The sequence below is a fragment of the Neurospora hispaniola genome (genome assembly GCF_033458365.1).
Source record: "Neurospora hispaniola strain FGSC 10403 chromosome Unknown B0T23scaffold_1, whole genome shotgun sequence".
Classification (NCBI taxonomy): domain Eukaryota; kingdom Fungi; phylum Ascomycota; class Sordariomycetes; order Sordariales; family Sordariaceae; genus Neurospora; species Neurospora hispaniola.
Window position 1 is genome coordinate 4,982,590 of NW_026944406.1, and position 24,865 is coordinate 5,007,454.

The window sequence follows — 24,865 nt, forward strand, 5'->3', positions numbered from 1 at the left end:
TTTCGACCTCCACATGTGTGTTTCTCGCTCATACCTCTAGCTTGAGGACTTTTATTCTTTTGTCTTCGGATCATCTTGACCTCTTTTGGTAGGGATAGTGAGACGCAGGGATGATGATACTCGGATAGAACGGTGATGATTGGGCAAGGGATCATGAGCCAATTTTAATATCAGTTCGATGTGATTCCATCATATCAATCTGCCCCCACCAGGGGCACTTTGGGAAGGTGGAGGATTAGCCAAGTCATAGTTCCAGCCGCTATGCCTACATACTTATGCTATTGTATGTATGCACATGGTAATGTGGACATATATGGCGCCGCTGAATGTGCCACCAATGCATACGAAGATGAAGTTCGCATTGGGTACAACCACTGTGACTCTTTATCACCATTATGCGTATCGTTTCAGGTTGACCAGCGGCCTTTTCAGTACTCGGTTGATAAGCTTCTTTGATTGAGTTTCTTTCCAGGTTTTAGTTTCATCCTATTCGGTGCCGATTTGTGATTCCATCACTTTATATGAACCATCGGTTAGGTTCATCAGATGGATGTTTCGGATGGTGGATGGGAAAATGAAAGAACGGAAGAAACCCGGACAGTCCCTGCGTCTTGACCACTAACAAATTCCCCGCCTGTGATTCAAGACATCAGGGTGCAGCTGTTCAGACCTAGTGCACGGTGCACCCTCCCGCGCCATGCTGGAGTTGCCCCTGCGATTGCTGAGCGTTGTTGACGGCAAGGAACCCCAACCTCACTCTCTCAAGTGATCTCTCATTCGGCTCATCATTCAACCACTTCACCTCAGTCTCGCTGTAACTTCTGAATGGTCATCTGCCTCTGCCTCTCCTTTTCCCGAGCTTGTCTCTATAGCTGATAATTCGCGGGTGAGCCAGCCACCACCGGACGACGCTCCACCCGTCGTCGTTGCCATTGCTCCTTTTCTTTCCCAATCATCGCTCATAGAAGACCACCGTTCATTTGCCGCCCGATCTCAAATCAACCTTCAATTTCGTCCGAGTGGGTAACTAAGCCCGTCCAAGACAGGCCCTCCAGTGCCCCACGCGCGCGCGCGCTTCCACCCCAAAGTTAGGTACCGCCAACAACCTGGGCCAAATCCACCAGACCCCTCGAACGGGAGAGTCCGTCCCTGACGAAGCTTGACCAACGAACGGGACTTTGTTGTTCTCCTAGTTCAGCCTCGGCGTATCTAAGTACTCTAGCACTTTTGGTAGCGAGCGAGCTGTGAGTGTCGCAAACCTACCTTCCTACCTACTCATCACCCCTCCTTGCCGTCAGCCAGGTCGCCAGTACAGTACACTACATACTAGGTAGGTAACTACAGTACTCTATCCATCGATATTTCCAACACGAGATCCAGAAGTCGAAGTCGACGACATCCTACACTACTACCTACCTAGGTATCTCCAGGTTTCGCCGGTTACGCTACACGGACAGACGCGGGTACGGATATTTGCGCCCGCCCGTACGTTTGCGACTTAACCCCTTTGACTTTCACTTCAGTTCCATTCCCTTCGAAGATCGGGCTATTTCCCATCTGGATCGTATTGGCAACACGGTCTCGATGCAGTCTAGTTTGGGTCAGCACACATCCATACACATCTCGTCCGAGTGCGCTCATCCCACCAGCTAGCAGTGCTAGCAGCTAGCCTACCTCGAGGCCCGCCTCTGCGCAAAAGCTTGCCCGGGCACGGCTACCCTCCGAACGCCTCAACTTGACCTCATGCTAAAAACACCACCGGTTCATGCAGCAGGAAGGCCATGCTCACCAACCGTTATTGCCCGCAAAGAACATGATGCGATCCACCCAGGGCCTCAGACACCGAGTCCATTGACGGCATTTGCTCCGTATCCATTCCAACGCACTCATTTACCAATTGACCCACCCGCGCATTGATTGCCCATACAACTACCCACTCCGCGCCTCGAGACGAGACCCGACCCGGCCCGGCCCCTCGACACCCCTCGACGCCCCTCTACAGCGATCTAGATACCCACGATAGCCGCTCGCCTATTGCTGAGGAACCACCCCCGAACAACACGTAGGCAGCTTGCGCTGCTGGGACTGTACTCTGGTGTACTGCCCTGCCGGTAGCGAAGCGGCCGCTTCACACATCCCGTCCCGCGCCATGTCCTCCCACGACAAGAATGGGAGGGCTACCTCCTCGAGCGGCAAGGCCTCCTCCTTCTTCTCGAGAGCCACTGGCAAGAACAAGGCCGACAAACGGAACGCAAGCGATGAGGGTGGCCGATACCTTGCCGCCGACAACGACGCCGTCAGCACCCATACCGCACGCAGTTCGCGCCATTACCGGGACTCGTCTGTAATATCGCTGGACCGTCCCGACACGCCCGAATCTGGCCTCAACATGACGGCAGGGGTCGTCACGACGATCCCCTATGACCCTGTTTCCCCCGACAATCGCTCCCCCATCGCCCTCGACCACCTTCCCAGGCCCGACCAAATGCCCCTAAGGCGAGAGCTAGTACCACACCACCTAAACAAAGGCACCGGTGACTTCCACCAGTATCCTACCATCGACCAAAGCCCAAGCTCCCCCTATAATGGGCAGTCACCCAGCGCATCAAGTTCGCGCTCAACTCTCGCTACCACTAACATCACCATGGCCTCCACGGGCCGCCAGGCCCAGTTTCAGCAATGGGGACCACCGAGAGAGAGCAGTTTGCCCGGGTACAATTCCAGAGGCCACTCGTACATGACAACCCGCAGTTCGGGCGACAATGCCAGCATCTACTCAGGTAGGGACGGACACTACCAAGAAGCCCCAGGAATCAGCCATCGCTCATCCAGGATAGGACTCCCTAGTACTTCGTCTCAGTCTTCCTACCTTTCTCCCCATGCCCACAAGGACAGAGATACCCAGCGGTTAACCAAGGTCGCTGCCGGCCACCAGGGCTCCGAAGGATTCAACTTTCCCAAGCCAGACGATGACAATGTGATTGAACAGATGTTCATAAACCTGATGCAAAAGCGAGGATGGCACAACCTCCCGGACCAGGCCAAGCGCCAGATGATCGCATACCCCGCCGCGAAGAAATGGACCTTGATTTACCAGGATCGACTCACCGAGTGGCAGGGCGAACAGAAGCGCAGACAGACGGCCAAGATTGGCCAATACAGCAATGTCGATATTACCCAATCTTCCGATGACGAAGGCAGCCCCGAGTGGTATGTGCGCAAGGTCATGGAAAACGCCCTGGACAGCAAAGGGCTCGGAGGACTCGAAGTCAACCTTCGGACACAGCAGATCGGCTGGGTCAAGCGCTTCATCGACTGTCAGGGACAGATCGCCTTGACCAATGTCCTGCTAAAGATGAACCGAAAGACTGCCTATGGACCTGCTCAGCCGGATAATGGAAGATTGGATAAGAACCTGGACCGAGAATATGACATTGTCAAGTGTTTGAAGGCTCTTATGAACAACAAGTTTGGCGCAGACGATGCGCTAGCTCACCAACAGGTTATTGTGGCTCTGGCCACCTCCCTTATATCACCTCGGCTCACCACCCGGAAGCTTGTCAGCGAAGTCCTGACATTCCTCTGCCATTGGGGCGAAGGCAAGGGCCATGTCAAGGTCATCGAGGCCATGGACGTCGTCAAAGCCCAGCAAGGCGAAAACGGGCGCTTCGATGCTTGGATGCGTCTTGTTGAGGTCACCGTCGACGGCCGCGGAAAGATGGGCAGTTTGGTCGGTGCTAGTGAGGAGGTACGAAGTGGTGGCATTGGCATGGAGAATCTGCTTATGGAATACGCCGTTGCTACCCTCATCTTGGTCAACATGTTGGTCGATGCCCCTGAGAAGGACCTGCAGCTGCGCATCCACATTCGGGCTCAGTTTACGGCCTGTGGCATCAGGCGTATCCTGAACAAGATGGAGGCCTTTCAGTATGAGCTGATTGACAAGCAAATCGAGCGGTTCCGCTCCAACGAAGCTATCGACTATGAGGATATGCTCGAGCGTGAGAACAGCAGCATCAAAGATAGTATCGAGGGTGAGGTTAAGGACCTCAACGACCCGGTACAAATTGTAGATGCTATACAGCAGCGGCTTAATGGAACCAAGACACAGGACTACTTTGTATCTGCTCTCCAGCATTTGCTGTTGATCAGGGACAATGATGGCGAGGAGAGATTGCGCATGTTCCAGCTGGTGGACTCCATGCTCAGCTACGTAGCTATGGACCGCCGGTTGCCGGACATGGACCTCAAGCAGAGTCTCAACTTCACCGTTCAAAGTCTGTTAGATAAGCTCCATACCGACTCTGAAGCACGTCAAGCTCTAGATGAGGCCCTCGAAGCCCGGCAGATAGCTGATGCCGCTATGGCGGAGAGGGATGAGATGAAGGAGAGACTGGCCTTGGGAGCAGATGGTTTGGTGGCTAAGCTACAAAAGCAGATTGATGAGCAAGCCATGTTCATCGAGGCCCAGAAAAGGCGTGCTGAGGGTCTCAAGTCGGAGCTTGCTAGTTTGCAGACCCTGCGGGCAAAGGAGGCGCAACGCTACGAGCTAGAGACCCGCGAACTGTACCTCATGCTTCGCGACGCTCAAGATGTAGCTGCCTCCAACGCCTCCAAGGGCAACGCTAAGCTTGGTGAGGAAGACGTGGCCCGCATGCAAGGCATCCTCGATCGCGAGAGGCTTCTGGAGCGCCTGCAAATGCAGATTGAGCGCCAAAAGACGCAGTTCAAGCTTGAAGGAAGAGTATGGGGCGAAGTGATCGGCCCTTCGGATAGGCTCCGAGCTCTTCGGGAGGAGATGGATGGCTTTGGCGACGACACACCGGAGGGTGTGCCACCCAAGGACTTCACCAACAGCATGCTTGGCAGTGTGAAGAGGTCGACCAGAATACCCAGAAAGCCTGTTGGTTCCCGGTCAGAACATGTCGAGGACGTTCTAGAGGAGAGCGATGTCGAGATCGGGGACGACGGCGAGATCGTGTACGAGAAGCCTCGCGTGGTCAAGATCAGGAGGCCTGTCGTGGACCCCAAGCAGACCAATGGTATGTTCAACGAACTCACTGGGAAGGTCAAAAGGTACGATGCCAGCGACTCCGAGGAAGGAGATGGTATTACAACCGGTCCCTCGCATCCCAGCATGGAGTCCCAGACACCCATCACACCCAGCGATACCGAGACTCCCAAAATTCAAGTTACCGATGCTACCGGACCGTCTGCACCAGCCACGGCATCGGGCCCTCCACCTCCACCACCCCCGCCGCCTCCGCCTCCGCCGCCCCCTGGCTTCCTCCCGGGCGCCCCAGCTCCGATTCCCGGTGCGGGCGGGCCTCCTCCGCCGCCGCCGCCTCCTCCTCCTCCTCCTCCTCCTCCGCCGCCGCCGCCGCCAGGAGGCCTTCCGGGTGCTGCTCCTCCGATGCCTGGCGCTGGTGGTCCACCGCCGCCGCCGCCGCCGCCACCTCCTCCGCCAATGCCGGGTATGGCTGGTATGCCACCACCTCCACCTCCGCCCCCTCCCATGCCTGGTATGCCTGGTATGCCACCACCACCACCTCCTCCCATGCCAGGTCCTGCTTCGGGCCGCTTCTTGGCACAGAACGCCGGGCTTCCCGCGACCAATTCTGTTGGGCTACCTGTCGTCCGGCCCAAGAAGAAGCTCAAGGCTTTCCATTGGGACAAGGTCGACACGCCACTGGCAACGCACTGGGCGGCACATACACCGTCCCCTGAGTCGAGGGAAGAAAAGTATCATGAGCTCAGCAAGAAGGGTATTCTGGACGAAGTTGAGAAGTTGTTCATGGCGAAGGAGATCAAGAAGCTTGGCGGTGGAGGTGCCAAGAAGGATGACAAGAAGCAGATCATCTCCAACGATTTGCGCAAGGCATTCGGTAAGAAACGGATGATGAGCCACAACTCTATGAAAGCGTCACGCTAACAGTTTACAGAAATCGCGCTTGCCAAATTCTCACAGTTCCCTGTTGAGAAGGTGGTGCAGATGATCATTCACTGCGACAAAGACGTGCTCGACAACCCCGTCGTCATGGATTTCCTGCAGAAGGATGATCTTTGTAACATTTCGGATAACACTGCCAAAGTTATGGCACCATATAGCAAGGACTGGACTGGACCAGATGCCGGCAAAGATACCCGAGAACAGGATCCTAACGAGCTCACCAGACAGGATCAGATATATCTGTATACGGCGTTCGAACTTCATCACTACTGGAAGAGTAGGATGAGGGCCCTTGCACTGACTCGCAGCTTCGAACAAGAATACGAGGAGATTACCGAAAAGATGCGCGCCGTTGTAGCAGTGTCCGAATCTTTGAGAGATTCCGTGTCCCTTATGAACGTACTCGGCCTCATCTTGGATATCGGTAACTATATGAACGATGCGAACAAGCAAGCCCGCGGTTTCAAACTCTCTTCCCTTGCCAGACTCGGTATGGTGAAGGACGACAAGAACGAATCGACGCTTGCGGATCTCGTCGAACGTATTGTGCGCCAGCAATACCCAGAGTGGGAAGATTTCGCCAAGGACATTGAGGGCGTTATTGCGGCCCAGAAGATCAACATCGAACAGCTTCAGGCTGATGCCAAGAGGTATATCGACAACATCAAGAACGTGCAAATGTCTCTTGACTCAGGCAATCTCTCCGATCCGAAGAAGTTCCATCCCCAGGATCGCGTGTCGCAGATTGTGCAGAGGGTCATGAAGGATGCTCGGTTCAAGGCAGAGCAAATGCAGTTGTATCTGGAAGAGATGGTGCGCACATACAACGACATCATGGTCTTTTACGGCGAAGACCCGTCAGACGACAATGCTCGTCGCGAATTCTTTTCCAAGCTGGCGTCGTTCATCACGGAGTGGAAGAGGTCGCGCGAGAAGAACATTCAACTGGAAGAGCAGCGTAAGCGGAACGAGGCATCGATGAAACGCAAGAATGCCCAGTTCAAGGCTTTGCAAGCGAGCGAGGCACAAGGACCGGCAAGCCCAACGAGTACGGGGGCGATGGACAGTTTACTCGAGAAGCTCAGAGCGGCTGCTCCGCAAACCAGAGACCAAAGAGACAGGAGGAGGAGAGCACGTCTCAAGGACCGACATCAAGTCCGCATCGCTTCAGGCCAACAAGTACCAGATTTCAACGAAATCCCCGAGGTGGAGGCTGCCCTTCAAACTGGCAAGAGTGCTGCATCCGCGACCACGGACGACGACGGCGCCGGCAACGGTCTTGTCAGCCCCGATGCCCTACCACCAACAAAGGAGGCTCCCGATGCGGAGGAAGACGACGTCGCTCGACGCGCAGCTGCATTGCTGCAAAGCTTCCAGGGTGGAGATGGGGCGGAAGATGATGCAGAAAAGAGGGAAAGTTTGAGGAAGTCGAGGAGACAGACTGCGGCAGAGGAGAGGAACATGAGAAGGCGGAGGAGAGAAAAAGCCCAGACTAGCACGGCCGGGGAGGAAGGGAAGGACGAGTCAACAGCGGCAGATGGATCAGAAGCCGCGCCTTCAGCTAGCGCTGAGGACCTTTCAGCTGCCGAAGCCAAGACGGATGGGCCGTCATCACCACGACCAGGCACAGCGACGGGTGCCGAGGCATCGGAGGAGACTGAGACTACACCTACGGCGCCGGCGACGGACACGAATCCTGAAGAAAGTAAAGAAACAACAGGATGATGAGGAGATGTTGCATGTCGCTTGTTCTGTATCATTCAAAGTTTTATCAAGTTCTGTTTGCACATTGTACACATCAAGCATCATGATGCAAGCTTTGACAAAGTCGAAAATGGAGAACGCAGTCCCGATAGTGCACAAACAGAGCCTCATATTGAAAAGAGTACGTAATGTCTACTGAGAAGGAGCCATTTTAGGGTGGAGTTGAAGTAGAAGTTGAGGACCAAGATGTTTTTGATACCATGGCTTTTCCGTAGCTCAAGAATTCTAGCTGATTGTGTGGATAAAAGTAGAATGCTGTACTGTCCGTGATCAAGATTCAAATAGGTAGGTGACCATCATCACTTGAAGCCAATCTTTCCGGGGATTCATGGAATAACTCTCTTGGCTCTCTTTTACCTCGTGGGGGTGGATGCCCCATAAAAGGCGAGATGTTACGTCGTTACGGCGATCCCCCATTTTCCACCTATGTACGCACTCCCCAACTTGTCAGTTAGCGAGCGGCAAGGGGGAAGAAGCATTTTAGCCGCGAGCAGCCTGATTTATCATTCTACCCTCGTCAGCAGATTGCTCCTGCGGAAAATCCCCGATTACCGTTGAGTGCCTGTCCCTTATCCGAACCTTGAACCATAATATCCAGGCGCCAATGGCTCCACTATCTTTGAATCAAGTTGTGATGGTTACATATTCAGGCCTTTCGGGATAATGAACCGCGAGATAAAGTGAGGGGAATGAGGTGGTGGTGGGTGGTAATGATGGACTGCGACCATGTGGTATCGTTCATCCAGCTTGATATACCGGGAAGTGCCCGTTTCCTGTACATGTTATCTCGTTGTCTTTTTTCTGTTTTATTTTGGTTTGTTTTGTTGTTGTCACGTCGGTAGTCTCTCCAGAGTTTCTTACCTTCCAACTATCGAGTGTTCCAACAATCGGGTGAGGCCAAAGACCGTGAACGCCTACCTCTTTACCATACCTACACTACATCATACCCATCAATAGCCGCACCAACATGAACACCAACAAACCCTTGGCCACCAACAACACCACGACCCCGGAAGGCGTCCCCGGCCTCCTCCTCGGCCATTCAACCCCCCACCCCTTTTCCCTCATCAACCCCCTCTCCACCCGCTCCTCCGTCCAGTCCCTTCTCCGCACCCTCCTCGACCCCCTCCTCCCCTTCTTCTCGCCCCTCAAATCGCGCATCCGCATCCCCGGCGCCACCGCCGTCCGATTCGACCAAACCGCTTCCGAAATCGAGGGACTTGCCCGTCCACTCTGGGGACTGGCTTGTTTGCTGGCGGGAAGCGGGGAGTATGAACACAAAGATTGGTGGATCGAGGGGATTAGGAACGGGGTTGACGAAACTTCAAAAGAGTTTTGGGGGTGGCCGAGGGACAATGATCAGCGGATGGTGGAGATGTGTCCGTTGGGGTTTGCGCTGGCGGTGGTGCCTGGGTTGTGGGAGGGACTTGGGGAGACGGGGCAAAGAGGGGTTGAGAGATGGCTTGGGGAAAGTGTGAATGAGAAGAAGTAAGTGGTCTCTCTTTCTCTTTTTGGTTGGGCTTGGGATGCGGTGAGAGCCGAGGAGTGGGGAGGCAGTTTGGTAAGGGAAGGGGGAACCGACGGTATATGTGGAAATGGAAGAAGGGAAGGAGGCGAGTGGGGGAGGAAAGGAAGGAAGGAAGGAAGGAAGGAAGGACGGAAGGAAGGAAGGAAACGGAGAATGCTAACTGCAGTGGGTGTTCACAGCATGCCCAACACTAATTGGCTGTGGTTCCGAGTCTTTGCCAACCTTGGATTGAAGAAGAATGGTGGAAAGTTCTCCCAGGAGAGATTGGATGCTGATATCGAGCATCTCAATACGTTTTACCGCGGTGATGGGTGGTCTAATGATGGCCCGGAGGGTATTCATCGTATGTTGCGCCACCTGGCCCTACCCATGGAGGAGAAAACGCTGACAACAAGTCAAAGAAATGGATTACTACTCTTCGAGCTTTGCCATCCACTTCCTTCAGCTACTTTATGCAAAACTAGCTGGCCAAGATGAGCCCGAACGGGCTGCCGAGTTTAAGAGGAGGGCACAGGTTGCCGCATTGGATCTGGTACACTACTATGACAAAGAAGGTGAGTGACCACTCAGGTCATGTTCAATCCAAGAGAAACATTTCTAAACCAACATCCAGGCCGCGCCATCCCCTTTGGCCGAAGTGTCGGCTACCGCTTCGCCATGGTCTCCTTCTGGGGCGCCCTCGCCTACGCCGACGTCGAGCTCCCCGCCCCTCTCACCTGGGGCATGGTCAAAGGTATCGTCCTCCGCCATCTCCGATGGTGGCAAACACAAGACAACATGTTCAGCCCCGCCGGCACGCTCACCATCGGCTACTCCTACCCCAATATGTACATGGCCGAGAACTATAACAGCCCCGGCTCCCCTTACTGGGCCTGTCTAGCCTTCATCTGTCTCGCCGTGCCCGAAACGCACCCCTTCTGGACCTCCTCCGAAGAAGACCCGTGGCCGGTCATCCCCGCCGTCAAACCGCTCCCGCAACCGGGTCACATCATGAGCAACCTCGGCGGCCATTGCATGCTTCTCTCCTCTGGCCAAGCCTGCTCCTACCCGATGAAGGGCACCCACGCCAAGTACGGCGCCTTCGCTTACTCCTCCGCCTTTGGCTATTCGGTTCCCCCGGGCTGTTTCACGCTCGAGCAATACGCCCTGGCCTCACAACTGGGATTCTCTGATGACGGAGGCGAGTACTGGAAGACTCGCCGACTGTCCACCTCCCGTCTTGTCTCTAATGAAAACAACCCCGTGCTCATCTCCGACTGGACACCTTACCCAGACGTCTTCATAACCACCTACCTCCTCCCGCCCACACCCGCCGCCCCCAACTGGCACCTGCGCGTGCACCACATCCACGCTCAGGGGCGCGAGGTGATGACGGCCGACGGGTCGTTCGCGATCCTCAACGAGCGCACCCCGGACGGTCGGTACCTAGACTTGTACGACGCAGAGAAATGCGAGGGCACTTTCCCCAAGCTCATCGGGAACTACGACCTGAACACTCCCGAAGCCTGGGCTCCCGCCAAGAAGGGAGCGTTTGCGGTGTCGAGGGCGGGAGCGGTGGGGATCAGAGCGCTAGAAATTGAGAAAGAGACAAGAGGGGGCAGAGAGGCGATGCTCGTGAATGCGGATCCGAACTCGAATTTGGTGGAGAGTAGGACAACGATTCCGACGCTGCAGCATAGGATTGAGAAGGGGGAAAAGTGGTGGTATGTAACAGGGATTTATGCGAAGCCCGTGGGCGAGGATGTGGGGAAGGAGAGGTATTTGGAGGGATGGGAGAAGGGGCCTGAAGTGCCGAGATGGCTGAGGGACATTATTGAAAAGGATGGGCAGTGAGAAAGGGCCCAGTTGATGACGTGGTGAGAAAGAAAGAAACCGGGGAAGTGGCTGCTACAAATGAAATGGCCTTTGAAGATGAGTTTCTGTGTCATGGGGGTATCCATCCCAATCGCGTTTGAAATTGGGTGTGTATTATACTTTTTGTTGTCGAAGAACCCGACACCTATACTCCCCGCTATCCCATACCATCCCATGTTGCGCCTTCCAGCTGACTTTTATGCCGGTTCCTAAACCCCCCTACCCATATTTCTAGATTTGTATACCTTTCTTTTTGGTTTAGGTAAACTTCGTAGCTTAAGCCTTGGCAAACTCATGGATGAAGTTGGCCAGCTTCTCAGCACCCTCCAGAGGAATGGAGTTGTAGTTGGAAGCACGGATGCCACCGACGCTACGGTGGCCCTTGAGACCGGTCAGGTTGATGGCGGTGGACTCCTTGAGGAAAGCCTTCTCGGCCTCGTCGACGTTGCCACCCTGGAAAGACATGTTAGCCCATCTCTCAACAAAGAGCAACCGGCACCGGAAAAACTTGACCCACCTTGATGACGCGGAAGCAAATGTTCATCTTGGAACGGGCAGACTTGTCCGGAACGATCTTGTAAGCCTCAGGATGGGCCTCCAAGGCCGAGTAGATGAGCTCGGCCTTCTTCTCAGCAAGGGCCTGCTGGCCGTCAACACCGTTGGGGAAAGTGGCGAGGAGCTTCTTGAGGACCTGGCCCGCGATGTAGACACTATCACCTTGTTAGCCTGGAACACACGCCCCCTGAAGAAGTTCAAGAGAAACCTACTCAAAGATGCTCAGCGTGTTATACAAGCTGTTGTTCTTGGCAATGATCTCATACTGAAGAACGATAGGAGGGATAGGAAGGGCGAGTTTCCTGAGCAGGGCCGGGCTAGGCTGGCTGAGGGTAGGTGGGAGGAAGGTCTTCTTGAGGATGGCAACAGCGACACCGGTGCAGCCAAGGTTCTTCTGGGCGCCGAAGAAGAGGAGGGAGTAGTTGTTGACGGGGATGCGGCGAGAGAGGATGTTGGAGGACATATCAGACACAACAATGGGGCCGGTGCCGTCCTCCTTGGGCTCGAGGATCTTGGGGAAGTTGGGGAACTCAACGCCATCAACGGTCTCGTTGTCGCAGAAGTAGACGTAGGCGGCGTCCTTGCTAAGCTTCCAGGTGCTCTCGTCGGGAATCTTGCCGAACTTGCCGTCGTTGATGGTGCGGGCGTCACACACTAGGTTGACGTACTCGGGGCCGAGCAGGCGGACGGCCTCCTGGTAGGCCTTGAGCGACCAGGAGCCGGTGACGATGTAGTCAACCTTGAGGCCGGACTCTACGCGCTGGCGGAGGGCGGCAAGTACCTGGGCCTCATCGGCGGCCGCACCCTCGCCGAGCTCCTTCTGGACAGCGGCGTGCTGGCGGGAAACCCAGGCGCCAACGAGGTTGTACATGGAGGCAGCGAACTCGCCGGTGCCACCACCCTGCATAAAGAGAACCTCATACTGCTCGGGAGAGAAGCCGAGGTAGGTGGCCAGGTCGGCCTTGGCCTCGTTGATAATCTTGGCCGCAAGTTCGGAGCGATGAGAGTGCTCGGCGATACCCAAGCCGGTGCCCTGGTAGTCGAGCAGCGCCTGGGCGGCGGTCTCGAGGACGTCGGTGGGAAGGGCGGCAGGGCCGGCGCCGAAGTAGGTGATGTCCGCGCGGGAAGGCATTTTGATATGTGTCTGAGACTAAAAAATTATATGAACTATCTAAGACAAGTCTGAGTTGTTAAGTGCAAAGACAGTGCAGTGAAGAGTTCAAAGAGTCTAGAAGTTTGGCACATCTCCACTCTTCTTCGCCTTGGCTTCCCAAGTCTCGAGTCCTTTTTCAGGGTTCAAGCCTCTGGCGGAATCGGAGTGTCACCAAACCTAAGTGACTCCCGCTTCAGCTCTTTCTTCAATCACTCACGAACCCCCCCCGCCCCCCCCCCCTATTCATTGATGTTGATGACTCTCAACAATAGGTATATGCCCGGTGTCGGCTTTCATTGTCCAAAATAAATGACGTGACTCATTGCACACCCCGTTCCCCAGGTTTCAGTCATACGCAAAATATTTACAGGGGTGGGAAAGCGCCGCATCGTGGGGCCGTTTTTACACATGTTGTGGTCCTCCCCTGGCCACTTTGCAAGGGTGCCCCCAATTTCGATATTCATCTCCTGTCACGTTCATCCCAGACATGTCGACATCAAACATGGAACTCAAACTCTGGTCGCTAAAAGATTGCATATCCATCCTTCCCTCTCTGTGACAGCATGAGACCTTCGTGGCACCCCCATTTTAGGCTTCCCCATTCTTCCACGTCGAATTGGCTCTTTCCCAGCGTTGTGTGGCACCCTGAGCCATCGAAGGGAACCACACAAGTACCGCATCATCAGGACCGTGGCAGTGTTTCTCAGCACCCTGTTTCTATTTACGGCTTATGGCTCTCCAAATGCCGGTGGGTAGGTACATAGACTATGTAGCATGTACATAGTAGCACAACTGGGATGGGAACCACGATGGGAACCCTGCTGGAGCTGGAGCTAGCTCCGCCTGAGAGCTGCAGCGGTGCACGGCAGCCGCCGACGGCCCCAGTGGTGGTTCCCCATCGTCGCTGCTGCCGTGCGGCGGGAACGAGGAGGCTGTGTCGGTTGACGCCCCGTCCCGTCGTAGCGGACTTCACACCTTGAAATGATACAAAAAGATTCGGGGTTTCTTCTATCTTAGGTTTGAGACTGATGAATCTGTGACTTGAGCTCTTCATCAAAGTCAAAACGGAAGTCACTGAAGAGTTAGCAGAACCCCCCAAAACAATCACCAACGTACGTACCTGTCTGTCCCTTGGTTTTCACATATGTAACGCGTTTATCGCTGAGAACAAGCCCCGCTTCATGCCCCACCATTCCCCCCCAAGCTGGGCGCAGCTGTCACTCAGACCCCTGTCCGTCAACTTCACCTCCAAAAGTCCCCATAAGTTCCAAACCTCACTTCACCTCAAACTCATCGCACCTCTTCACCTCTCGGAGCCATTTCTGACCTCATAATTGTTTCGAGACCCTAAAGAGCAGGAGGAGAACTCTAAATCATTGTATGAAAAAATGGCAACCAAAGACCGCATAACGTGCCACATCCTCGACACCTCCCTCGGCCAACCGGCCCGTTCGGTGCGCGTCAAGCTCGAGCTTCTGTCTTCTTCCACCTCTTCTTCCACCTCCCAAACCCCCAGCAAAACCTTTGAATCCATAACCGACGAAGACGGCCGCATCAAGACCTGGCTGCCCTATTCCTCCGCGCTCTCCTCGGGCGAAGTCCCCGTCTACACTCTGGAAGACGTTTTTGTCAACGACATCAAGGGCCCGTCGAGATGGATGTTGCGCTTTGATACGGCAGGGTATTTCGGTGGGGAGGATAAGACCTTCTTCCCCGAGGTGACGGTGGTGTTTAGGGTGGAGGAGGGACAGACTTATCATGTCCCGCTCCTGTTGGCGCCGTATAGTTATTCTACTTATCGGGGGAGTTAGAGGGGGAGCTTCAGATGGAAGACGTTGGGAGGAACCAAAAGGAAAGAAAGGAAAGACGGGATTGGGGGGGTTGGAGACACGGGGGGTGGGTAACGGGTCAAATGAGAAACCACATGGGAGGAGGAGCGATGACGTCGTTGTAGTAGTGGAAGGATGGAAGCGGCTGAATCAGTTGCAGATATGGGGAAAATGAGCATGACAGATCAACGTTTCAACGGTTTCGATTTATTTGGCATTTTGTTTTATACAGTCCGAAACCGGTTTGATATTGTCAGCTCGAGACCTCGAGTCAACTTCCCTAGATATTTGCATGCTGTGAACATGCTTTCTCCAAATGATATACACTGTATGGGATCTTGCTAGCTCCTTTCCAATTCGTATCTAGCCATTCTTTGAGTCCTTGAGAGGTTTGAGGCAACTTGGAAGACATCTCGTCCAGTATACCAGGAGTTCCTAGTTACTAAAGGTGCAAACAAACACCGATTGAATCGTATAAATATAATCATATGCTATAGCGCTGACTAGCGGCGAGCAAGACAAGATGTGATATTTCACCTTCGCGATTCTAGCTATCGAGTGCGAAAGCAATGGGCTTTGTTATTAGGAACGACCATACTTTCCAGGTAAAAGCCGTGTATGGGAGGTAATAGTTGCTCTGCACAATTCCCTGTTTTGGACTGGAGAGGGCCGAGTTGAGAATTCTCAAGTTGCTCTTCCAATCTTGGTCCGCCATAAAGCCCAGCTTCATGCCGATACTCTCACAGTTCCTCCACACCTTATAAAATCAATACCCCATCAATTAAACAGATATAAACCCAAGTGTTATTGCTCCCTTCGAATGCTTCGATACAAAAGAAATTCGTCTCTGGTCGTTCTGTGATGTGTTGTAATGTGTTGTACAATGCTACCGTTTTCCCTCACTCCTTCAACCCAAATCCTGATGTTATGCAACCCTGGACAAAAAAACTCCGCGCTAAAAGAGACAAGAAAATATGCAGAAAGACTCTTAAAGCTTTCGGCCCGCCCGACCCCGCTCGACATTGCTCTATCGTCTTGGTGAATCACTCCGCCCTAGCCGAGTGATACGAACAATATCACCATCGTCCTCTGGATGACTTGTGCCAAGCACGGCCAGACCGCAACATCAGCCACCCGCACAGCCTCGTCAACCCAGCCAAGAGCCCGTCGTTCAAGGCGACCTGCCCAATATGTTCCTGGCAAACCATGCCCTCTTCCCCGTCGATTTCGTGCTCCTTCTGGACTCCGGCGAGTCCGGTGAGAACAGCGGCCGTGCACGGTTCACGAACGGGGTCTCTAGTCGTCGAGGGCCTGAGCCACCTGATGATGCGGACATGACACTTTCGCTGTCCTTTACTGGTGATGTTGCTGTTGTCGCTGCTGCTGCTGCTGCTGCTGTCGTTGTTGTTGGTGTTGTCACCCATGTCGCGCCATTGTCTGGTGTTGTTTTGCTGATATCACCTCTTGCCGCGCGAGCCATACGTTCCATGTTCTTGATGCTGTCCATAAACCCTTCGGCGCTATTGGGACTTGAAGTCGGGTCTTTTAGGAACGAATTTCGGGCCCGCATTAGTGCCCTTTCCGTCGAGATGTCTTCCTCGCCGAGGGTAGCGTTAGGGCTGAGATTGGCTTCTGGGTGTGGTAATGTTGTGTTTCGGTCTGATAATGATGTTAGTCAAGACCAATATGCAGTGATAGGTATGCCATGCTTACGCACCTCCATTGAAGGGCTCTGGGAACCCAGTATCCCGTCCCCTTGACGATGTGCTTGAACACGGTCGGAGGCTAGACATGTCGTCGATGGTTGATGAGGAGCTAACCCGCTGGCGAGAGAATCTGTGGCGCGTGAAACTGCGCATCATGATGGATTTAGTACACGTGTAGTGCAAACAGGACGTCTTATGATCTTTATGTACGACCCCGGGTTCTGCCGGGTCCTGCCAAGCAACGCGTAATCGCCCTGTCCCTTTGCCACTTGTGCTCGGCTTCAGGAAAAAGTATCGAGAATCTCCAACTTGGAGACAGATGTGAATATGGAGATGGCGGTTGATCCCGCATTATGAGGTTCGAGAAGTCGAGTCCCCCCTGACAAGTAATGCGATATCGCTTGGTGTGGCGATCATAAGGTGGGAAGAAATGAGTGAATCAAAGATACACGAGATTGCCCCGAAACCCCATGAAATAAGAATAGAGTGGGAACTTGGAAGCTCTTACCGACAGACAGGCAAGACAAATCCAAGAACAATTCCCGTACAAGAAAGAGAATTTTGAACCAAAGCGGTGGGAAAAGTTTAAAGCTCCCACCCGAACGCACATGGTATTGTTTCCAAAGACACTGCGCAGCTTGCATCATGCCGTCGCTTGGACGGGCAGTGCAATTCCTTGTACATCCTTGCTTGAGCCATGCTTGAACCTTCAAGGACGACCAAGCAATGAACGATGCTTCATGGCCCGGGAAGTTTCAGAATGCCATTGTCTCGGGTTCAAGTGTTGAGCAACGAGTGGCTGAGGGTAAGTCATCCGGCTTTCGACTTACCACTATTGAATGAGTTGACGGCGTAAACTCCGCGGAGGTAGGGGTCGGTCTTGGTCGCGAACCGTGCGTGCTCTGACACCGAGGGTCACAGGCGCTGTGAAGATCAGGCGCGCTATAAGTCAAGGTGGCACGGCCAAAGGTGAAAACCAGCGGTTTTGTTGCGTTTTCGGCCATAGAACGATTAGGTTCAGACTGAGTAGTTTGGGTGGATGGGATTATATTGAAATCTGTGAGGTGATCTGCCCTCCAGGAACCTGGGGTCCGTCGTGTTTAAAGTCCATCTCTGATTCTCCGGTATCAGCACCCCGCAAGGTCCTCAGTGGCCCCAACCAACATGTTCGGGGAAAAGGTAAGTGGAATAGTTTGACGTCACTGAGGAGGCATTTGGCCGACCATTCAACCAGCCATCAATCAATTACGAAAAAAAGGGTCTGTTCAACGACGGAGTCGTGAGCAATTGGCTGGCCAAACACATCCATCGCAGCATGCACTGACAAGAGCGAAAAAATTCATCGCGGTCCATGTCGCCCTATCGAGCAATGGCGCAAGAAATAGTCGAGCTGAGTTGAGGTAGTGCAGTCTTTTGCTCCCGAACCCGCAGCACCGGTGATGCAGGTCTCACTCTAAACCCACATCGGCGAAAAATTTGGTGTTCAGCTTTGGTAGATCATTTTGTCTTAAATGCCGTCTCGGCTTCCGAGTTGCGGTCTATCCGAAGGCCAACACATAATGTTGCAAGTGGATGTCAGCTTTGAAGGTGTGGAAGACTGTCAACCCTGCAGACACTCGTTTATCATGACTTGAATTCGAAAGAAAGGGGGAGAAGTGGTCTTGTACAGGCTTTAGTAATCTTTGGATGCTGCGCTGAGAGGTGTTTTGGGCATCTTAGGCGCCATGAGGCGATTGGGACGGGGGAGTTAACCAGTTTCGGACATTAGGGGGATTGTTTGAGTTGTGAAGGGCGGCAACAAGCCCGTCAAATTGTATGGTGAGCTTCTACATATTCATTGCCCCTTATAGCTTCTTGACGCTTCATCGAGCAACACAGAACAGACTTTCAGATCTCGCACGGATGTAATTTCGAAAGCTAACCGAACTCGCTCATCACTTGATAATTCGTACCACGGCATAGGATCGGATAACTTACACCTGAGATAGTTTTCATATGGAATCTTACTTGAAAATGGAACCAGGGAGAAAAGGGAAATGCTTGATGAATGGCTTGTTTGATGAAAGAGGAAAAGGCGTGCCAGGCCCAACTGTAGATACCCCGCACAGGGAAAGCTTTGTGGGGAAAATCCCGTCTTATACCCGGCGCAAGCACTCGCCGATGCTCTTTCCAATCTCAACCCCAAAGGCGCCCGCTCATATAAGCCCTCCTCCGCTCCTTCCAGCACTCCCAGCCAACGACGGGGATCTTCTGGCCGATTAGGGTAGCTTAGAGATACCTACCTACTCAGTACTGAGCTCCATTCTCGGCCGGGGCAGATCATGTTATGTGGCTCTTTTTACCAAGGAACAAAGCCCGGACACCGTGCTTCATGCACATGCCGTACACCGCAGGAGCTTTTATATATGAGCTGGATAGGCCAAGTAGAGCCGAGGGTATGTAAAACCGGTGGTGTCGTCTGTGTTGGTATTAAACCGTCATTTATCATGGAAAACGAAATAATCAAAGATAAGAGAAATCTGTGAGAGCTTGACAGACACCGCCCCATTCTTGCTCTTTGTGTTCGACGGATCTAGCCACAGGTGGTGTGCAATCGATATAAAAACAGACTTTTTGTGATCAGTCACCGAGATATCCGAAGAGACAGGTGGGCACGATTGCGCTCGACACCCAGCCTAAATTCATACCACTGACGTAAGCCACGTAACCCACCAAAGCGCAGAATCTGGTCGTCAGGAATGAACCCAGGAGCAACCGCCAAACTACTCTCAACTTCAGCCTGTGTACCAGACAGACTTCACAGCACAGGGTCGGGGGTCAATGTTTACAACTCAAATCAGAATGATGGGGGTATAGTCATAAATTTCTTGTTCTCTCCTCTTCCCTTCTTCGTATGCCCAGTCAACTGATGATGTTAGCTAGGGTTTACATAACGACCTCCGCAAATTCCCCCCTCTCTGTGAGTCCCACCTGCTCAACATGAATAAAGCTAACAAGCAGAGCATACTGCGTATATCTGGAGTGAGGATCCCAAGCACAAAAACTAGAACATACATCGGCTTTCGCTTCGCTTGCTATGCACGTTTCTCTTCCCTTGAACGCCTCGCCAAGGGTCGAACAATGCGATGTGACACCTATGTGAAGAAAAAAACAGAATTGAAAAAAAGAAATCGGCGCTCATCAAAACCTAACCATAAAACCATACGACATTATAGCCATACATTGGAGACAAACATGAGGACCTCATGTGTGCAAGGTCAACCAATCGAAAACACCGCTCGTGCTCCTTTCTTCTCGTTCTTCGAGATCACCTTTTTTTCAAGACACCCGTTCATCTCGGATGTCCCCTTAGCCCACCACGAACCAACCTGCAGGTAGTGCCTTTTTCAGATGGAACTTTCCTTCATGGACCGTCTAGTGGCAGGCTTAAGCCATTCTTACTGACAAACCCACTCAGCGAAAACGCACCACCTGGCTGTCCTATCAGCCAACACCAGTCCCCTCCATGTACCGCGCTCGCTGCACTTGATGATGGTCTCCCACGTGCCTCCATCCCCTTCCTCGCCCGGCTCGGCCGCTGCTTGCGCGGCCGCCCGGCTCCCGAACCCGATGCCTGTTCCTCTGCCGTTTCCGCGGTCCTCTTTTCTCATCAGCCGGAGGATCTTGCCGCCGGGGGTTTGGATGGCCAGCTTGGCGGGTTTCTTGCTGCTGCTGCTGCTGCTGCTGTTGTTGCTAGAACCGCCGGCGGTGGTGCTGGGCTGGGAACCACCGGCTGCGCTCGAGGTCATGCTCATGGCGCTGGAAGGGCGGTGAAAGGGGATCGGAGAGGCGCTGCCGGAGGTAATGGATGGGGACATGGGGCCGTCGGAGGTTGAGCTCGAGCTTGGGTGTTGGCGGATGATGAAGACGAATGTATTGTTGAGGGCGAGGCGCTGGCATTGCGGTTGGACGATGTAGAGGTCATGGCGCTGGGCGTGAGGGGTTGGATGGCGGGTGACGAACTCGTAGGGCGGGTTTTCGCCCGTGTGGATGATGGGAAGAGCGAAGGCGAGAGGGTGTGGGATGTCCTTGATGCTGTGCATTAGGCCACGCTTGCCAGCGTAGATCTTGAGCATGCCGGTGCCTTCGTCGCCGGGCAGGAGGGCCTTGACAGTGTAGCGCTTGACGCCTCCGAACCACTCTGCCTGTGCGAGGGCACGTTTCTTGACTACTTCGCCAGACTCAAAGACATCACCGTCGTTATCCTTGGTGAGGGCGCGAGTCTCGACCTCCGCGGCAATTTCGACATCAGCTGGCACGTTGAACTTGATGTGCACCATTTCGAGATCCTCGATCCTGATCAGAGAGGTGTTGTAGTCAAACATGTCCAGACCGTTCTTGAAGTATGGTGGGCAGGCACAGGGCAAATTGAGCAGGACCTCGTGAGCAACGGGCGGGCAGATGTGTTGTTGTTCGTGGTGTTCGGGGATATGCGTCCAGCAGATCTCGGTAGGGCGTGCTAGGAACCACCAGGGGTCCGCTTGAGAGCTGTTCCAACTCGAGTACAGAGCACGGCGTGGGAAGGACGGGCTCGCCAAACAGGAATCCATCATCCTCCACTCGTTGTCAACAATCACCGCATTCCACCAGTGGTTGGGACGGGGAACAATATTGGCATCAGGGATCTCGCCGGGCGACTTGAGATAACCGCAGACGACCTCACAATGCAGGCCCACAGCTTCGCACATCTCCGCAACGAGAACCGCAAACTCTTCGGAGCATCCACGCTTCGAGTGAATAACCCGTCGCGTGTCGATAGGCCCCTCAAAGTCCTCCTCCCAGCAAACCTTCTCGGAAACCCAGGTGAAGATGGCACGTAGGCGCTGAACATCGCTATGGTATGGTCGGCAAACGTAGGTAGCTGCAAGCGATGCAGCTGTCGTGGTGGGGGGCAGGCTGGCCACAAAGCGGGAGTTCTTGTCGACCTGGCTCAGGTTAATAGTTAGATAGTTGAAGGGCTCCTGGACGGGCATTCCATCGGCGCCCTCATCGCCATCGATGCTGTTGTACAGTTCCTCCACGGGATTCAAAGCCGGATGGTCCAGCATTTGACATCTTTCCTTTCGTTCCGTACGCTCGTTCTGACTCAAAGAGTTGGAACGGTTGACGTCTCGCCGAACCTGGACCCAGTCAACACCACTGCCCATGCCTTCCCTCCCAATGTTCTTCGCTGGTAACAGGGACGGACCTCCAGATAGAGCAGAAAGCGGATTTGTCGCTGATTTCGTCGGTGAGGATGACCCTGCAGAAGCAATGCTATTTCTGCTGTTGGCAACCCCGGTCTTGGCGGACTCGAGAATTCGCTTGATAAAGTTCTGCTTCTTCGGTTTTGGGGTAACAAGGCCTCCCAGGTTACCCATCGAGTCCTCTTGGCCGAGGTCGGTACGGGACTTTGGTTGCATATGCACATTCTCCGAAGCATGGCTGCTGTGGTACGTTATGCCCGTGAACGGAGTTTCTGGGCGGTCGGATTCCTCCCGGATGCTGAGCGCACTGTGAGCCCTAATTCGATTCTTCCTAGCCAAGCTTCCAGCACTTGTGGCGCTTATGCCCCCCGCTGAAACACCACTCATGAGACTCCGATTAGTACTGTCAGTTGTTGCCGAGGAAAAGGTGACATTGCTTGGGGCATCGGATGCATTAGTCGAGGTGGTTTTGGTGGTCGAACTTCGATCAAGAGTCTGTCGTCCCATATCATATGATGACTTCTTTTTCCTCAGCCTTGGGTCTGCCGCCACTCGGGACTCGATTGATGACTTTGGCCTGTTCATGAACGGACTTTTAGGAGGAGGAGGGGGTCCTTCAGTAATGTTATTCATGCTGGCGCTATGCTGGTGCATGGTCCTCAACCTGGATTCCATCCTCTCGACGTAGTTACTTAACTGTGGGAGGCGTGATGGCTCATCTTGTGGTTGGGGCGGTTTGGACGTCGGTCCTACCAAGCTCGAGCCAGTCCCACTGTATGTTTCGTATCCCTCGTCGATTAACATGGTACTTTGAGGTCGTTTATCCCGAGCTTTCCTCGATTTTTGGTGAATTTCTTCAAAAGCCTCGGGCGCCCAGGGGTCGAGAGGCTCCGGAGATCCATCGCGAGGAAGTTTACCGCCGCCGCTCAACACGTCCAACTGCTCCATCACATCATCCATGGCCTCTCTCAACGGTGATGGAGTCATAGCCCCGGATGCCGCCGGTGAAGGAGGGCATGGTGAAGGTGTCCTTGCCATTGGGTAGCCATTGGAACTCTGGTTGTATGGAGCCGTGGAATTTGGTCTTGGTATATCCTCATAGTATTGTGGTTGATATTGTGAATGCTGGTCCCCGTTGTAGGAGTTTTTGGATCCATGTCGTGAAACGGGGTTGCGGTGCGGAGGGGGCGGTGGAGGCGGTGAATCCCCTCCCCCGGGACCTCCTTCCTGATATTGGCCATCCTGGAGCTGGGGAGGTCGGTAGGGCCTGTACGAGGGTGCTGGCGATGGCGGCGCGGGGGAGTGAGCTCTCATTGGCGAATACGCTCTGGCTGGCGACGCATCTCTGATTGGTGGTGTTCCCCTGTAATCCAGCTGATGCTTGTAAGGAGATCGTGACCTGGATGGCGATGTGTTTCGGAGCGGTGCCGGTGACGGTGAGTGCGAATGGGGGTGGTATGGCGCGGGGGAGGGCACGTATGGGGCGGGCGACGAAGCTCGGGGGCGGTATGGTGCCGGCGATGCTTCCCTGTACGGCGACGGTGATGCTGCCCGGAAGGGTCCTGTCGGTGCTGGTGACCCGGCTAGAGGCGGCGGTATAGGTACCGGATACGGAGCCGGGGAGGGTGCTCGGTAGGGATTCGGCGACGCAGCTCTGAATGGTGCCGGTGACGGTGCCCTCCCTCCATGGCTAGGCGGATGAGGACCGCCGTGGGGATATCCGTAGCCATGCCCGCCCTCTCTTCCTCCTGGGTGCCCTACGGGTCCTCGTGATCGTGGTCGAATCGAGCCAGCGCGCGGGGGTCGGCTTACAGAGCCATCCTTGTAGGTCTCGGGGACTTTTGCTGTCGTATAATGGGGAGCCTTTGAGTAGGCCTCGAAGGGTTTCCGAAAGGTCCTCGACTTTTGCGGGGTGCCGCTGGGACTGGGCGAGTTGCTGGAAGCCATGGGGCTCGTGGATCTGCTTGTCGGCCTGAAGTTTTCGGGCATCAGCTCGACGAAGTTGGAGGGGAAGACGCCAATTGCCCTCCTGTCGCGCCATAGCCTCCCCGTCCACCATGAGCCGTCGCCAGCGTTGAGACATTCTATTAGGTCGCCTTCGATGAAACCGAGGTCGCGTTTGTTCTGCAAGCACACGAGGATCGGTCAGTCAGGCTGTCACAGCTTGGATGTTGGAGCCGGATGGGAAGCAGCATTGGCACTCGCGATTGCTGGGCAAGACGGACCGCAGGAAGGTAATTGCAGTATATCTGTCTAGTAGGCACGCACCTCTCCTCCCCACGAGTAGACAGCCCGGACCCAACAAGGGAACCGCGTCGGGACTGGTGGTGGTGCGGGAACCATATCTTGGTCGAGTCGCGGCGGGCAGGTGTCTGTCAGTCTGGGTTGCAGGTCAGGGGCGGTGGAACTCCAAGGCGTCTGCACTCGAGCCCGCACGTACACACGGCGGCGGCGGACGGGCGGTGCAGGCTTGGTTGGACTGGTGGTGGTAGTTCCCGTGCAGGTTGGTTGCTATGTCAACAACAAATGTCGGTCGGCCCACACCACTTGCAAAAGCAACAAACCCGGGAGCAAGGAAGGCGTTCGGACGAACGAGCGGACGGAAAACAGCAAAGCAAAGCAAACGCTTACAGCCCAAGGACCAGGACCCAAGCAAAAACCTTTGGACAGACAGACAGACAGACAGACCTGGCGCAGCTGAAGATGGGATGGATCCAGACCACACCGAATTGGAGCTATAAGCCTGTATGAGGCATCCGAGGTGGAGCTGCAAAAATGGGGAATCCGCTTCAGGTGCAGAAGGGGAGAGAGAGAAAGAGAGAGAGTTGGAGTCGGGTCGGGCAGAGAGAAACCGACGACAAGGACTGTCTCGCTATTCGATTCTCTCACCGGCTAGTATGATGGGATTGTCTGTTGCCCAGGCAGCCGTGTCGATGTATCTGTCTGACCTAGTAGTGTTCCCTTTGCCGTCTCTCTGTTCTGGTCAAGGGTTGTGATAGGTAGGTTTGGTTCGGCGCGAGTTGGTGAGCTTATGGGCGGCGGGCTCTTGCTGAACGTCGACTCAGGGAGGCTAAGGTTGTGTCTGTCGGTTTGAGGTTGCAGTGTATAGTGTTCCCGTCCCTTGTGCGTGGCTTTGTTGTTCAGTGGCTCCCTTCAGTCACCTCTCAGCTCTTGTTGAAAATGTCTGTGAGACGCAGGACGCGGGCGGGATCTCCCCAACCACCCAATTCCAACTAAACAAAGCAGCAAGAATCGGCCAGAGGCTTGAAGGGATTGACAGGGGGCTTTTTTGATATTCCCC

At 54.2% G+C, this 24,865-nt stretch overlaps 6 protein-coding genes across 6 annotated transcripts; 3 read left to right on the forward strand and 3 right to left on the reverse strand.

The window, feature by feature from the left end:
• Positions 1-1,777: 1,777 nt before the first annotated feature.
• Positions 1,778-7,770, forward strand: B0T23DRAFT_32455 (putative cytokinesis protein sepA). The gene is made up of 2 exons (XM_062835436.1): positions 1,778-5,885; positions 5,943-7,770. The coding sequence occupies exons 1-2, from the start codon at positions 2,150-2,152 to the stop codon at positions 7,673-7,675; spliced, it is 5,469 nt and encodes a 1,822-aa protein (XP_062697634.1). The 5' UTR covers positions 1,778-2,149; the 3' UTR covers positions 7,676-7,770.
• A 473-nt stretch (positions 7,771-8,243) lies between these two features.
• B0T23DRAFT_32430 (uncharacterized protein) lies at positions 8,244-11,233 on the forward strand. The gene is made up of 4 exons (XM_062835415.1): positions 8,244-9,202; positions 9,422-9,585; positions 9,644-9,796; positions 9,856-11,233. The coding sequence occupies exons 1-4, from the start codon at positions 8,682-8,684 to the stop codon at positions 11,073-11,075; spliced, it is 2,058 nt and encodes a 685-aa protein (XP_062697635.1). The 5' UTR covers positions 8,244-8,681; the 3' UTR covers positions 11,076-11,233.
• B0T23DRAFT_32434 (phosphoserine aminotransferase) lies at positions 11,224-13,022 on the reverse strand. Its single transcript, XM_062835417.1, has 3 exons — positions 11,864-13,022; positions 11,614-11,806; positions 11,224-11,549 (listed from the first exon to the last, which is right to left on the reverse strand). The coding sequence occupies exons 1-3, from the start codon at positions 12,781-12,783 to the stop codon at positions 11,373-11,375; spliced, it is 1,290 nt and encodes a 429-aa protein (XP_062697636.1). The 5' UTR covers positions 12,784-13,022; the 3' UTR covers positions 11,224-11,372.
• A 693-nt stretch (positions 13,023-13,715) lies between these two features.
• On the forward strand, positions 13,716-14,707 carry B0T23DRAFT_32547 (uncharacterized protein). The gene is made up of 2 exons (XM_062835511.1): positions 13,716-13,926; positions 14,149-14,707. The coding sequence occupies exon 2, from the start codon at positions 14,193-14,195 to the stop codon at positions 14,613-14,615; it is 423 nt and encodes a 140-aa protein (XP_062697637.1). The 5' UTR covers positions 13,716-13,926; positions 14,149-14,192; the 3' UTR covers positions 14,616-14,707.
• A 1,097-nt stretch (positions 14,708-15,804) lies between these two features.
• Positions 15,805-16,495, reverse strand: B0T23DRAFT_392540 (uncharacterized protein; the record flags this gene model as incomplete). The annotated part of the gene is made up of 2 exons (XM_062838015.1): positions 15,805-16,292; positions 16,351-16,495. 2 exons carry the CDS (start codon positions 16,493-16,495, stop codon positions 15,805-15,807), a joined length of 633 nt encoding a protein of 210 aa, XP_062697638.1.
• A 3,040-nt stretch (positions 16,496-19,535) lies between these two features.
• B0T23DRAFT_32686 (uncharacterized protein) lies at positions 19,536-24,109 on the reverse strand. Its single transcript, XM_062835576.1, has 2 exons — positions 23,833-24,109; positions 19,536-23,688 (listed from the first exon to the last, which is right to left on the reverse strand). The coding sequence occupies exons 1-2, from the start codon at positions 23,905-23,907 to the stop codon at positions 19,777-19,779; spliced, it is 3,987 nt and encodes a 1,328-aa protein (XP_062697639.1). The 5' UTR covers positions 23,908-24,109; the 3' UTR covers positions 19,536-19,776.
• Positions 24,110-24,865: the final 756 nt, after the last annotated feature.

Bases quoted from the DNA above. Each gene is read 5' to 3' on its own strand.
- B0T23DRAFT_32686 (XM_062835576.1), bottom strand. From the start codon at position 23,907: ATGGTTCCCGCACCACCACCAGTCCCGACGCGGTTCCCTTGTTGGGTC. The intron at 23,689-23,832 runs GTGCGTGCCTAC...GTGTGCTTGCAG, and splicing joins TCTACTCGTGGGGAGGAGAG to AACAAACGCGACCTCGGTTT.
- B0T23DRAFT_32430 (XM_062835415.1), top strand. From the start codon at position 8,682: ATGAACACCAACAAACCCTTGGCCACCAACAACACCACGACCCCGGAA. The intron at 9,203-9,421 runs GTAAGTGGTCTC...GGGTGTTCACAG, and splicing joins GAAAGTGTGAATGAGAAGAA to CATGCCCAACACTAATTGGC. The intron at 9,797-9,855 runs GTGAGTGACCAC...ACCAACATCCAG, and splicing joins ACACTACTATGACAAAGAAG to GCCGCGCCATCCCCTTTGGC.
- B0T23DRAFT_32434 (XM_062835417.1), bottom strand. From the start codon at position 12,783: ATGCCTTCCCGCGCGGACATCACCTACTTCGGCGCCGGCCCTGCCGCC. The intron at 11,807-11,863 runs GTAGGTTTCTCT...ACAAGGTGATAG, and splicing joins AACACGCTGAGCATCTTTGA to TGTCTACATCGCGGGCCAGG. The intron at 11,550-11,613 runs GTGGGTCAAGTT...ATGTCTTTCCAG, and splicing joins TTTGCTTCCGCGTCATCAAG to GGTGGCAACGTCGACGAGGC.
- B0T23DRAFT_32455 (XM_062835436.1), top strand. From the start codon at position 2,150: ATGTCCTCCCACGACAAGAATGGGAGGGCTACCTCCTCGAGCGGCAAG. The intron at 5,886-5,942 runs GTAAGAAACGGA...AACAGTTTACAG, and splicing joins CGATTTGCGCAAGGCATTCG to AAATCGCGCTTGCCAAATTC.
- B0T23DRAFT_32547 (XM_062835511.1), top strand. From the start codon at position 14,193: ATGGCAACCAAAGACCGCATAACGTGCCACATCCTCGACACCTCCCTC.